This window comes from Argentina silus (genome assembly GCF_951799395.1).
Source record: "Argentina silus genome assembly, chromosome: 14".
In the NCBI taxonomy this organism is placed as follows: domain Eukaryota; kingdom Metazoa; phylum Chordata; class Actinopteri; order Argentiniformes; family Argentinidae; genus Argentina; species Argentina silus.
In genome coordinates this window covers 970627-982184 of record NC_139668.1, presented here as the reverse complement: position 1 = coordinate 982184, position 11558 = coordinate 970627, and the positions used below count along the sequence as shown (strand labels likewise).

At 43.1% G+C, this 11558-nt stretch overlaps 1 protein-coding gene across 1 annotated transcript in view; it reads left to right on the top strand.

The window, feature by feature from the left end:
• The first annotated feature begins 5292 nt into the window (after positions 1-5292).
• ext1b (exostosin glycosyltransferase 1b) overlaps positions 5293-11558 on the top strand; it is a 77813-nt gene continuing 71547 nt past the window's right edge. Inside the window, exon 1 of the mRNA XM_083685425.1 lies at positions 5293-7060. Within this exon, the coding sequence (XP_083541551.1) occupies positions 6120-7060 (941 nt within the window). The 5' untranslated portion in view covers positions 5293-6119. The remainder of the gene's footprint in view (positions 7061-11558) is intronic.

Here is an 11558-nt window from a genome sequence, read left to right as displayed (position 1 = left end):
TTTGTGAGCACGCCTCAAATTCCTGTGGGGTTCTGCCTCCATTTTGAGCCACGCCTCGCAGTCGTGTGATTTGTTAAAATTAAATTATGACAAATACTTTACTCAGTAAGGTCACTCCCATAGAATTCTATGACCACTCCCACAAAGTCTAATTTTGAGTGGTTGTTATTCCAGGCTTATCTGCGCTCCGCGCAATAGCCTGGGGACGAGGTTGCAGAGATGCACTTTGTCCTAAACTCTCTTCTGAACAATACTTTGACAAATAATACAACATTTTACAGATCTGGAAGATGATCATACATTAACAATACTGTTAAGAGAGGGACAAGCAGCAAATTATGCTGCCAAATATGTGTCATCATGCCATATCCTGAGGGACAGTGAATAACAATAAGATAAATGAAAGACTCACACACACACAATCGCACTCACTCACTCACTCACTCACTCAAAAAACAAACAAACAAACAATTTGGTGCGATATAGTGCCATAGCTTAGAGCCCTGCTCGCAGCTATATGTCTATATGAGTGTGGTTCGCATGAACAATTGTAAATTAAGTGGATTAATGTGCAATGGCAATTTAGATTTAGACTCTTTGCATTCAATGCAAGCAAATCTTCATGAACTGTATTTTTCATGATAATAAAAATGTATAGATTTTATGACACTGACACATATTATGTTTTCGTTCTCAGTTTCTCAAATAACTCAACTGCAAGTCTACTTTAGACAGTTACTTGACACTATTCATCTACGGATCTCCAAACATCTTTCGTTAAGCCAATGAACTGAATGTGAACAATTATTTTTAAGCATTCCATATGTACAGCACCCCCTGCCTGCTTTTTGAGCAAAAACTATAATAAATATTTGTATTCACCCGGCTTCAATTCCACCCAAATCCCAAATCAAAATCCACCTTGAATAAATTGCAGTGGAATACAAATGAGGGGTTCAGAAGTCAGCAGCAGGGATTTTTTAATGAGGACAAAAACCTCTCACCACATCTAACCTGCTCCAGTTCATTTGCTGCCTTTGGGTCCCAGTAGAGTTCCCAATGAAATTCTGGAGTTTTGGCTCAACTTGCTTGGAGCCCTACAAACGATGGCGTCCCTCCCACATCCCTGAACATTTAAACCCTTACTTTGCCTTAAGCAATCTCTGCTCCAGAGTCTAAAGGTCATTTTAAATAAAGAAAGAATAGGAGATCCCTAAGCATCCAACAAACTGAGCAGCACTAAGACTAGGCACCGCAATTCAACATTAATTCGCCCAAGGTATCTGTGAGAGTGAAACTAGATGAACAAAACTTCCAAAACCACACTCCCACTCACTAACCAGTTACATTAGTCACATTGTGCCTACATACATATGATGATACCTCTGGCCATTTGTCGTTGTGATGTTTCTATAATCTATGGGAAAGTCTACTGCAAATGTTTATTGCATTGGGATGCTGGGCCCTTAAGGATTTGAAGCGCATGGATTTCATTAGATTAAGTTTATATTTCTCTCCTGACCTTGTCACCTCTTCGAGTTTTCACAAATCAACTTCAACAAACAATAACACAGTGACAAGACAATAGGAACTGTATGTGGAATGAATATTTTAAAAGGTTTAATCATTACAAAATAATCAAAACAATGTCACAGCAGTATTCTGATACAGTTCAACATACTCCCAAGGAGACCATGCAAAGGAGATTACGGTACATCAATACAATTCTGTGTTTTTATGTGGCACTCTAATCTGTACAGTGTGACCCCTAAGAGGTCTATTATGATTTCCTTGTGCTCAGCGCCTTTTATGCACTTCTGGCTCTGCACTTTCCAAGATTTGTTATTCCCATTTTGACAAAGGTGTGTGCATATCTCACCAAATAGGCATTCTAGACTTTAGACATTTGGAAAATCCCACCCTCTGCCTCAAAATTCCACCCCTCTGGTGGCCAAGAGAAATCATCTATGAGTGTTCAATTCAAGATGTCTGAGGAATTCCTGTCCTATGGCTATAAAACCTTTATTTTGAGGAAGTCCTTCTGGATAGTAAAATATAAAAACTGGAATCTCATCAGTATCAATGAGGCTTTAAAAAACAGCTAAATAGCCTGTTATTTGCCGTAGCCCATCTGCTTTGGAGTGGAATTAAATTGCGGAGAATAATGGCCGTATTTCCACTTGAAACTAATGTGGCGATTAATTGTGCTTGAGGGAGATCTTCAAAGCAGTGCAACATGTATGTGTCCTCTCAATCATTTCAATAAACCATTTCTGCTGCGACATTCATATGGTAGGGTCAGAATTTGGTGTAAACAACATGAAAGCATGGATCCATCCTGCCTTGTATCAACGGTTCAGGCTGGTGGTGGTGGTGTAATGGTGTGGGGGATATTTTCTTGGCACACTTTGGGCCCCTTAGTACCAATTGAGCATCGTTTAAACGCCACAGCCTACCTGAGTATTGTTGCTGACCATGTCCATCCCTTTATGACCACAGTGTACCCATCTTCTGATGGCTACTTCCAGCAGGATAACGCGCCATGTCACAAAGCTCAAATCATCTCAAACTGGTTTCTTGAACATGACAGTGAGTTCACTGTACCCCAATGGCCTCCACAGTCACCAGATCTCAATCCAATAGAGCACCTTTGGGATGTGGTGGAACGGGAGATTCGCATCATGGATGTGCAGCCGACAAATCTGCAGCAACTGCGTGATGTTATCATGTCAATAAGGACCAAAATTTCTGAGGAATGTTTCCAGCACCTTGTTGAATCTATGCCACAAAGAATTAAGGCAGTTCTGAAGGCAAAAGGGGGTCCAACCCGGTACTAGCAAGGTGTACCTAATAAAGTGGCCGGTGAGTGTATACTGCAATGTAAGTTGCTTTGGATAAAAGCGTCAGCTAAATGGCATATATACGTATATATTACAGTAATATGACAATACAACTAGTATTTATACTGTTATTCTTGGATTGCGCAACCATTCTTTCTAATTGGTAAGATATACTGACACATTTGAAATGATATACATTTTGGCTATTTAATAGCAACTGACCCTACGAAGGTAGACTAAATGACAGAGACCACTCAAAGTGAACACAGATAAGGGTTGCAGTGATATTTCCTATGGCAATGGTGCTACATCTATGTTTTTCAATTATTTTCAGTGTCACTTCAACAAATTACCATGACATGAGTAATGTTACATTACCTCATTAGGCTACTGTTGAATAAACTGTCATCCATAAAATAAAGATGCAATTTCGAACCCTGCCAATCGTGTTGCTGGACTTAATGCAGCCTTGCCAGGGCGCAAGGAAAATTTGGGTTTTTGCGCTGAAAATATCAGATGAGAATGTGTGTATCTGTGACATTCATGAGACACCCCCCTCAAATATTTTCCCTGCCCCAAACGCGCAGTTGACACAATGGCGCATACTGGGCTGACATTACAATATGCACTGGAGCTCTGCACGCACATTTGGCGCATAAAGCACAGATCCACAGAGGAAATTTGCAGTCCCTTTATTGTCACTCTGTACAGATCCTGGGCTGTGTGGTGTGGTTCCTATGAGTTTGTGTTGGGGTGTGTGGTTCCTATGAGTTTGTGTTGGGGTGTGTGGTTCCTATGAGTTTGTGTTGGGGTGTGTGGTTCCCATGAGTGTGTGTTGGGGTGTGTGGTTCCTATGAGTGTATGTTGGGGTGTGTGGTTCCTATGAGTGTGTGTTGGGGTGTGTGGTTTGATTACATGACTCTGGTGTGTGTGGCTTCACCACCATGCTCAGTCTCTCACACACGCATGCACACACAAACACACATACATACACACACACACACACACACACACACACACGCACACACACCCTTTGCCAGGCCGTTCCAGGAGCACAGCTCGTTATATCATCTTAAGGGGAGTTTATCTGCGCCCGATCTGCAGTGGCTAGAGAACTTTCAAAGGCTGTTTTGTCTTCCGTCTGCCTGGAACTCCCTGAACCCACGGATTACCTTCCAGCCGTGGGTATTTGTTTACCACGACCTGAATTTGCAGCCTTTATCACGGCTGCCTGCCATCGCAGAGAGGAAGTGCTTTACACACAGTTTATCTGTACCAGGGGAACAAAAGGTAATCAGGTAAAGGTAATTCAGGTAATCCAGCTCTTCACAATGAGGGGTGTCCATCTGGAGTTTGCTCATATAGCCAACAACACGTACAGCAAAGGTCTTCCAATTAGGTATACATGAAAAGGCAATTATTTGGTGATTAAATGGAAAATGATATCTCTACCATTGCCAATGAGCAAGCCAGCTTTTTCAGGTGTATCAGACATGCCTGGGTAAGAGGGGCCCCTGGGGCCTTATGGTGGGTGTTGTTGCTGATGTTGGGAGTCTAGAGGATGCCTTGTCACTCCAGCACAGAGTAATGCAGGCGAACTCCAGGTTCCTGGCCTCACTCCCAGCCAGTCCCACTCGTTTGGCACATCTAATTACCCCACTTCCTAAGCTAATTGGCCAATAAAAAATGAGGATGGCCTCTTCACCCAGTTTGAGTGTTCTGCCACAAAATGGCAGCTGTGTAGATTACACAGGTTTACAAGGCATGGTGAGACTCCTTCAGAGTGACTTTGTGCTGTCAGTGCACTTGACTTCAGTATGAAAGTAGTAGACACACTAACCTCATCAGCTCTTCACCTTTTCACTTTTCTTTCATTCATTGTTTGAATAAAACATTTGCTAAATACTGTAACTGTCTGATTAGGATCACCCACTGAACCATCTTGTGGTGAAGTATAGACTCACATCAGAGCCATCAACTTGCAATGGGATACTGTGATTTTGTTTGCAGATAAGAGCACTAGTATTGCCGATTAGTCTACCGCTAGATTCTTAAAGAACAGTAGGCTACTTATAGATGCCTTATCAGCATAATGTCGTCCCCCCCCCCCCAATAACCCAACATTCATGCGGTTTTAATCTTTTACTGTTTACAAACAATCAGAACATAATCAAACACTGTATTATTGGCCTAGCTTCGATTGATGTTTTAAAAGAGCATGTTGACAGTGTCAGTCCTCCAGAGTTGACTGTGTGCCTCATGCCCCTGGTGACAGGCCTCCGGCTGTGAATGGGTGCATCTGAAGCAACCGCCTCTTCCGGTCCTAACGGAACCAATGAGGAAAGCCGAAACCCACTGACGGGACGTCACGTCAGCTGCCACCGTGTCGGGATTGGAATGTTGCAGAGTAACACTGGGAACAACTGAGCGTTTGGTCATTGGACAACTAACATCAAGGAATCTCGTCTTTTCAACGTTTTCAATGTGTTTGAAGACACCAGTGAGTAGCAGAGAGTAGTGTCTGGCTCCTGGCGTCAGTTTCTTCTCTGAACCAGGCCCTTTTTTCCCCCAATGTGATGACTGTATTTTTGCGCGAATAGAGGGTCTATCGGGAGATTGGATATAAGAGAAATGCAGGGATTCGTGAGGCTACAGTTATACCGATGAACCGCTGTTGTACTACGACGCCTTGTCGGTCCTTTAACGGAACCATGGAGTGATACCTCGCCGGAGATAACGAGAGGAACCAGTCGAATTTACTCCCGAGACATCTGGATCTAAACGCCGCCACGCCGACGGCTTTAAACCCCCGTCAGTGTGTTAACGACTGGATGTAGACCGTGGATCCCTTCTCTGTTCTCCAGGCGGACAGCCACATGACCCTTCCACTGCTCTCCGGGGTGAAGAGTTGGTAGAAACATTTCGGACATCACTATTCGGGCGCAGTTTTCCATTGGAATCGGGTACAGACAGTATTCGGGAGAGAGGTATTTGTTTTTTACTTTATCCAGTGACATTTTACCGCAAACAACCGCGTCATTGTGAAATGTTACAACTAGATGGAAGAGTGAGAAGAAAAAAAGCCATTTAAAATCGCCCACATGCGCTGGGTCACTCGCTGGACTGGGGAACGGAACACGAAGAAGGGAGAAGACGCGAGTTTGAAATCCTTGCAGGCTGGAAGATGGCGGAGCGGTGTAGTTGGAGGTGGTGAGTGCCTAACTTTGGCCCACTTAAGAAGATTTATTTGTAAACAACTCGACCCTATTCGTAGGACACATGCAGGCCAAAAAACGATATTTAATCCTGCTCTCCGCTGGTACATGTCTAGTTCTACTGTTTTACTTTGGAGGAGTCCAACTTCCAGCGGCGGGCAGGAACCGGCATGACCGCAGCCGCAATGGTGATCGTCCCGACCGGCCGTGGCCGCACTCTGACCCGCTACAGCCTTTCACACCCTGGGATCAGACGGACACGGAGGAATACAACATCCACATATCACCACGGCAGAAGAGGGACGTTAACACAAGTGTTTACAAAGGCAAACGGTGCCGCATGGACTCCTGCTTTGATTTCTCTTCATGTAAAAAGAACGGGTTCAAAGTGTATGTGTATCCCCAGCAGAAAGGGGAGAAAATCTCCGAAAGTTACCAGAATATTTTATCGACTATTGAGGGGTCCAGGTTTTACACCTCTGACCCGGGACAAGCTTGTCTCTTCGTCCTGAGCTTAGACACCCTGGACCGAGACCAGCTCTCTCCGCAATACGTTCACAACCTCAAAACCAAGGTCCAGAACCAGCCTCTGTGGAACAGCGGCAGGAACCACCTCATATTTAACCTGTACTCGGGTACATGGCCAGACTACACGGAAGACCTAGGCTTCGACATAGGCCAGGCCATGTTGGCCAAAGCCAGCATCAGTACCGAGAACTTCAGACCCAACTTTGACGTGTCCATCCCGCTATTCTCAAAGGAGCACCCTAGGACCGGAGGGGAGAGGGGATACCTTAAGTACAACTCTATTCCACCTTTCAGGAAATATGTGCTGGTGTTCAAGGGGAAGCGGTACCTGACAGGTATCGGGTCCGACACGAGGAATGCCTTATATCACGTCCATAACGCGGAGGACGTGGTGCTGCTCACCACCTGTAAACACGGCAAGGATTGGCAGAAGCACAAGGACGCTCGCTGTGACAGGGACAACGCAGAATATGAAAAGTAAGTCATGGTGGACGTGTGTCTGTCAAGTTATTGTGATAAGTGTCATAGTGGCTTATGTTTATGCTGTAACCCCCCCCCCCTGCCCCGTGCCCCGTTCTGGGAAAGGGACCTGGCCTTCCATACGACGTCTATCTGTGGACGTCCCTGGGTCCTGCCCATCCCAGAGGGTGTCCGTGTCGGTAGATGTGTGTGCGGGTGTTTTTGCCAACACATTGTGAATATTGCACTATACTTTGTGGGAATGAAGCAATGTTAAGGCTACTGTGAGTGGACCAGTGGAATAGTAGCCGGTTTATCCGATCCATGGCACTTGCTGACTTCTCAACACACCCATCAGTTGAACTTTGATCAGGTTTTACTCCAGATACTTGAATCAATCCCATTCTAACAACAGTGTGGGCTGCCCCCAGCAGTTCACAGTAAAGAAGGACAAACTAATCAAGGGGACCTTGATTAGTGTGTCCTTAGTTACTCTGAACTGCTGGGGGCAGTCGAGCGGGCCAGACCACACCTTAGTAGAAGATGATGATGGTAGGCCTACGACAGACCTACCCCGCCCCAGACATGGTTACTGTACAGTGAAAATGTATCAAAGTTCAGCTGTGATGGGTGAGTTGAGAAGGCAAGTGCGGCTAGTGGAATGGGAGTGGTGTGACCTTGCCATAACACATGTAGGCCTATGCCCCATTTGGTAGGTGTAAAACACCAGGCAAAGTACCTGTCAGTTGAAGAATAAAAACCTGACATGACACAAACCAACATTACGTTTGATGCACTGATTTTATTTTGTATATTATTCTCTCATTGTCTGTTTAGGGTGTAATGATATTTGTGTCAGCCAACAATCACAACCAATCAATATTGGTATTTTTAGTGTAAGTATGAAAGTCCTACCAAGTTTCCTTCTAAATGAGTGACACAGGTTTGTTTTGGGCAGCTGAAAAACAAGACTCATTTGGATAGGGATTCAGATTTGGTAATCCAATCTGACCTTTAATAAAGATTGAAAGTTGTTTTTGCGTATTTCAAAACTCAAAGTGATTAGGATGGCGAAAAACTGGATAATCTTTATCCCACTGGAGGGGTGGATTCTGGGCAGGCTTGAAGGTGAAAGTCACTATAACCAATAAAATAAGGAGATGTTGTGAAAAAAATGTATATGCGTCTTAAATACACATTAGTAATAGTATTTAATGTACTGTGAGTTATCCAGTGAGGTGTTGCATTTTGTCAAGGTGTTGACAATGAGTGATACAGATCTTTTTTCTCTTCGCTACCTTTCTTCATGTACCTTCAGTAAGTATTCACCCCCTGGACTTTTTCCACATTTTCTTGTTACAACCTGACTATAAATAGATTTAATTGAGATTGTTTTGTCACTGAGCTACACAAAATACCCCATAATGTCAAAGTGAACATCATTTTTCAGAAATGTTTACAAATGAATTAAAATTGAAAAGCTGAAATGTCTTGAGTCAATAAGTATTCACCCCCTTTGCTATGACACTCCTAAAATTAGCTCATTTCTTCAAGTTACTCTAAGTTGAGTTGAGTTCTTCTGAGTGCAAAGATAATAGTTAATGTGATTTCAGAATGAATATCTTTGTTTTTATAGGGTCTCTGATTTGCATAGGAATCAATAACACACTGTGTGGATTAGGCTGTCACTACCAACTCAGCAAATTTCATGATATCTCTTGATCCTGACAAACTCCCCAGTCCCTGCTGGTGACAAACATACCCATAACATGATGCAGCTACCACTATTCTTCACAAGAGGGATTGTGCGCGAAACGTCATTGTATGTGCTGGATTTGCACTAACTTAATGCTTTGTAGTAAAACCAAATGAACACATTTCCAGCCACTATGGATGTGAAATAGATATTTTTTCATTAAGGGATTCTCTTTGGCCACTTTGGTGAATACTTATTGAAGACAATGTAGTTCACTCATGTCTTTTAAAAATGTTGTTACATTACCTCGCCCAGTAGTTGGCAAGATAGAGGCCTATACAAATCCATATTCTGTGATCTTGATCTTGTGTTATCTGGATCAGAATCATCCTACCCGATAATGTTTTGAAATACCGGCTCAAAATCAGCCAAATCGACCTGATCCTGGATAGCAAAAAAGGGGATTACAGAATTCTGATCGACATTAAAAGTGTGAAATACTGGGCCCAGGTGATAACGTGTGTACAAAAGTTATTAAAGGCCACAGATGTCCACTTAATGTTGAGAGCGGGTCAGAGTAGCATTGACCAGATAACTAAATTGGTCAGAGAAGAAGTCGTCACCCCTCCAGAACTTGAATTAAACTGGAACTCAATGACTAGAACAGTGCCTAGGACACACAGCCAATGCAAATATGCAGCCACAACATCCCACAAGTAAGCGCTTGTCCATTTGTCATCTATCTCCTCCTACAATCTCTTTTCCGAGATGCCTTTGGCTCATGTCACCTGGAGAAATGTGTCATCCATTATCTGAGTTCCAGACATACCTGAATACATTTCACTGCCCATTCAGACCAGGATAGCTGCTGTCCCCTCCCCTCTGCCAATGGTGGATTGTCAATAACATTGTGCATCACCTTGCCCTGGTCCTCTGACATTATTGCCTCCAAAAGGAATGCAGAAGCAGAGATCGAAAGCTAGTCACACACACACTGGCAACCCCCAACACTTTAGCTTACACAGTGTTCGAATTACACTGACTCTCTGGGCATTGAATTTTTTTTTCAATTACATGATGCTAAATAATTGGGCCTACATCGCAGCTGTTTAGACAAACTTCGCAATTCTTCAGACTCATAATGCATGCATGCGCGCTTCAGTGATTTAACAAGTGAGTAAAATTCACATCTTTATAATATATATATTTTATTATATTGAATACAATTAACTTTGAATACACAGGAAACTAAACTTTTCTGGAAACGAGAAAAGAAAAAACTTGCTTGTGTGGAACCTGCAGATGTGGGAATGTAGGTATAATCCATGAAACAAGACAACATGGGGGGTGTTTGTTTGTTATGAACTGTTTATTTGTTTAATTTACCATCATAGCACTCATGGACTACATCCCAGTGCTCTAAAGTATGCTTTTGAAGCTTTTGAATTCTAACCCGTCAACTCCTTAATGTGAGTTTTGACAAAGTCTGCGTATTCCTTGTTTTCCCCTCTTACAAGTTGCCCAGCAGACGACTGCAGCATTTAATACTTAACCAGGTCTGTCGGCCTGTATTGACTTTGTGCTTTAGCCACTTTACCGGCGGCCGCCACTCAAGGTCAATCCAGGGACGTGTGTTTGTGTTTGTGTGTGTGTTTGAGATTGTATATTGTGTTGTGCATGTGAGTGTTTTTCCCCATTTAAAGCTCATGGCTGCATTATCAGTGAGGCGATGCTGCATTTTCACAACTGTGTCATCGGCAGGAATATTGCCACTTAAGAAAATCCTCTTTGTTTGCTGGCGACCCTCTCTTTCTGTGTCATCGGCATGATATGGAAACACTGATGGGATTTGGGTGAAGATGGCTCCCTGCCATATTTCCATATCCTCCTTTAAGGTGCGACGGTGGACATTTTGTTGACACAGAGCAACATATTGAATAGAAACCTGGCCAAGAAAATAGGATTCCCCAATTTAGGATTTTAAAACAGTATTATGAATACCATTTTAACATGTGAGTGGTAACAAAGTCTTGTTCTCCCTGCAGATAGTGGAGAGGAAGGGAACTAGAGGTTAACATGAACGTGTCATTTGCTGTGTGCCCGTTATTTGGGGTGGTGTCATGCACTCCGGGATCCTGTTTGTTTTCTCTTGTTAGATTAATAAATCATGAATATTTCATGATCTTTTCTCACTTCAATAAAGCAATGGCCCATGATCATATGAAAATGCTAATGATCTGGAAGCAATTAGCTGGAATGCGGTTTGGCCTAATTAGAGCTGTTGTATATTATTATTTTTCAAAGATAGCTACTCGAGTTGTTTTATCTTATCAGTCAATCTATCCATCTAATTTCTTTTACCTATGGTTATGTACCTTTTTTCTCCTGTTGCTAATTGAAATTTGTGCATGACTCTCCACGTTTCTGTCTTGGTTGACATGTTGTGGCAAGCCAGACTTTGAGACAACATTGATTGTGAGGTGACCATGGCTCTTTTCCACTCATGGTATTCCAGTTCATTGTGGCTAGTTTGGTGTGAGTTGTTAACCACCTGCTTGCTCCTGATAATGTGGAGTATAGGCTAGACCTATTCTGCAGTGTTTCCCCTAGATTTTCTTTCAGCAGAGGGGGTCAAGGTTTGGAATTGCACACTGACTTCACTTGCACACACTGCTGGCGTAGTGCCCCAACTGGGTTGGGGTGAATGTCAATTTAGGTGACTGATTCAAATTCACTATATTTATTGCCATTTAAGACACACAGTGTCATGCTGAGTAGACTCACCGTGATCAGTGTGGTAGAGCCATGGCTAAAGCCTTG